The 3029-nt window shown below is 50.1% G+C and overlaps 1 protein-coding gene across 1 annotated transcript; it reads left to right on the plus strand.

The window, feature by feature from the left end:
- Nucleotides 1-1473: 1473 nt before the first annotated feature.
- LOC136518781 (PRA1 family protein F3-like) lies at nucleotides 1474-2471 on the plus strand. Its single transcript, XM_066512472.1, has one exon. The coding sequence runs from the start codon at nucleotides 1671-1673 to the stop codon at nucleotides 2262-2264; it is 594 nt and encodes a 197-aa protein (XP_066368569.1). The 5' UTR covers nucleotides 1474-1670; the 3' UTR covers nucleotides 2265-2471.
- The last annotated feature ends 558 nt before the right edge of the window (nucleotides 2472-3029 follow it).

Consider the following 3029-nt stretch of genomic DNA (forward strand, 5'->3'; position numbering starts at 1 on the left):
CATTACAAATACATTTTCATATCTAGATAAAACACCTGCAAATATATGTGTAAAACATATACAACTTCCTGATAAACACACCTACAACATATGTATGAAAAAAACACACCTGCAACATTGAGAACAAAAGCGTGCAACATGTGTACAACCATTGCACCATCTCAATTTACTTTTGCAACATGCATATAAAACACTTGCAACATAGCTTTGAAGTATCTGAAACACTTGAAACAGACACTTGCAACATGCGCTTTCAAGCGCAACCTCTACTTGCTGCTTGGATGAAAATGGAGGCTCGGCGACACGAAGCTCGACGTTGGCGTTGAGCTTGATGCTACGGAGTGGCGCGGAGGTAGCTGGTGTAGAGCTCGTCGGTGTCACGGACCTCGGCAAGGGCCGTGTTAGGGAAAGTGGAGCTGGCCCTAGGGGGCCACGGGGTACCGGAGCGTGTGAACAGTACCAGACATATTAGATTGAATTGGTTTGATTTGCTAGGAAAGAGATATGTTAGATTGATTCGGCTAGGATATTTTCTTAGGGGCCAAGTTAGTCATCTCTATAAAAGAGAGAACCTGGTAACGATTGTAATTGAGCAAAAAGAAATCCTAAGATAGTCCCCGAGGAAGGACGGCTATTCGGGGTCTCTCTGCTAATCCATCTGCCCGTAGTCAGTTCATATTAGGCCATGACAGTCGGATGGAGCGTGATCGCGACGGGGGGCATGAATACAGGCGGGGGAGGGCGAGATCCGTCCCGTGAGCAGGGGCGTAGCGGGGGCGCGCAGCACGAGTGGGGGCGGCACGTGGGAGGATGGGATATGTCCTGCGAGCAGAGACGCACAGCGTGCATACGCCGCAGAGCGAGCGGACAATTTGGACGGAGGCGGCGCAGGCCAGGCGAGGTCCGTTCCACGAGCCGGCGTGGTCCGTCCGGACTGACGGACGACCCAAAGGAGCATTACCGTTTTCTTGTGTAACCGACATGGCTGTTTTCTTCTGTAACCGACATAGCTATCCGTCAATGATAGGTTGGAGTTGCAGATTGACCAGCCCAACAGAGCGTTTCAGGTGGACTCAGCCAAAGATTGTTTTGTGGAGTTGCCAAGGTGAGAGTTGGCATAATCTGGGTCAGTGTGCTTAGGTCATGTTTCCTAAAATTCTTATCATATCGAATGTTTGGACACATGCATGGAATATTAAATATAGACTAATTATGAAACTAATTGCATAACTTGTAACTAATTTGCGAGACGAATTTTTTAAGCCTAATTAGTCCATGATTTGACAACGTGGTGTACAATAAACATATGCTCATAATAAATTAATTAGGTTTAAAAAACCATCTTACAAATTAGCCTCCATCTATATAATTAGTTTTATAATTAATCTATATTTAATATTCTTTATTAGTATTTAAACATTCGATGTGACATGAATTTTGGAAGAGCCTAAAGAACCACCCTTAGCGAGAACAAAATCCACGCAAAGAAACCCATCCTCCTCGGCTAAAATCCCACACGCTTCTCCGTAATTTTGGATACCTTCACTTGAAGTGTCTAGCTGCTCCACGTCAACCTCACCCCACCCCACCTCGTCACATCGCATAGCATCCGGACCACTTCGGCGACTTCGCCGGCGCCGACCACCGTCCACGACCGCCCCCAGCCAGGCATGTCCAAGTACGGAACCATCCCGACCACCTCCTCCATTCCGCCACCCGGTGGCTCCACCTCCTCCTCCTCCTCCCCGGTCGACTTCATCTCCCGCGCCAAGGCCCGCGGCGCGTCCGCGCTCGCCACGCGCCGCCCCTGGCGCGAGCTCGCGGACCCGCGCGCGCTCTCCGTGCCGCGCGGGTTCTCGGCCGCGTACCGCCGCGCGCGCGCCAACCTCGCGCACTTCGCCGCCAACTACGCGCTCGTCGTCCTGCTCGTCGTCTTCGTCTCCCTCCTCTGGCGGCCGGTCTCCATGCTCGTCTTCCTCGCCTGCTTCGCGGCCTGGCTCGTGCTCTACTTCCTCCGCGACCGCGACGCGGACGGGGCGCTCGTGGTCTGCGGGCGCGGCGTCGGGGACGGCGTGGTCATCGCGGTCCTCTCCGCGGCCACGCTCGTCCTGCTGCTGCTCACGGGCGCCACGGGATTCATCCTCACCTCACTGCTCGTCGGGCTCCTGCTCGTCCTGCTCCACGCACTGCTGCACCGCCCCGCCGACAGCATCGACGACGAGGCCGGGAGATGGTACACGCCAGTGCCGCCGTCCAGCTACTAGCTAGGGTCACTGTGAGCTGCTCCTCCTCTTGCTTCTTGGTTACTGGATTGCAGATCCATGTTCTTCAGTTCTCGATCCGTTCGCGCTCTTGTCCATAGATAAATAAGATAAAATGTGCTTAAATTTGTGTTCTTTGTTTATTTAAATGCTTTTATATAATTTATTGGATGCAAACAATTATTCTCTCTCGGAAGATTTGTTACTGAAGTTATGCTTTTAGAGTGATCAATCTCAAGTCAATTTATTCTCACACCAAATGAAAATCTGAAATCAGTTGGTGCTCGGTTATGTGGCGCTTGTACGATGGTTCTTCAGAACGCTTCCTGAACAAGGGATTGCATGGTCAAACCGGAAGTGATGTGCCTTGTGATCCACGGGCCTAAAAGAAAACGGGTGTTCCCATGTGGGACTGAGACGTACGGAGGCAAACAACATCGTGTGAGCATATGAGCCACAACCAAAACCGGCCACTTTGTTAATAGTTTCTGACCAGTAACAAAAGGACACTTATGCTTATCCGTGGAGCTGGCCGGGTTTGAGCTTGATGATAGCAACCCATGAACTCGAACAATCTAGATAAATTCTGATTTATATCCATTTTCAAATTTGGAAGCAAGATGTTTTTATTTTTATCTATCGAATCGCATCTTCATGTCCAGTAAGCACAACAGAGTAGTACTGCCGTAGTTTATTTAGCTACCACATCGATTCTTAGTAAACACGATTTTTGGGTAATTGGCTGGCGGTTGTATAGTTTCTTTCTGC

This window comes from Miscanthus floridulus, chromosome 17, assembly GCF_019320115.1.
Source record: "Miscanthus floridulus cultivar M001 chromosome 17, ASM1932011v1, whole genome shotgun sequence".
Lineage (NCBI taxonomy): Eukaryota > Viridiplantae > Streptophyta > Magnoliopsida > Poales > Poaceae > Miscanthus > Miscanthus floridulus.

What these genes read in the sequence shown, in the direction of transcription:
- LOC136518781 (XM_066512472.1), top strand. Translation starts at nt 1,671, where the DNA reads ATGTCCAAGTACGGAACCATCCCGACCACCTCCTCCATTCCGCCACCC.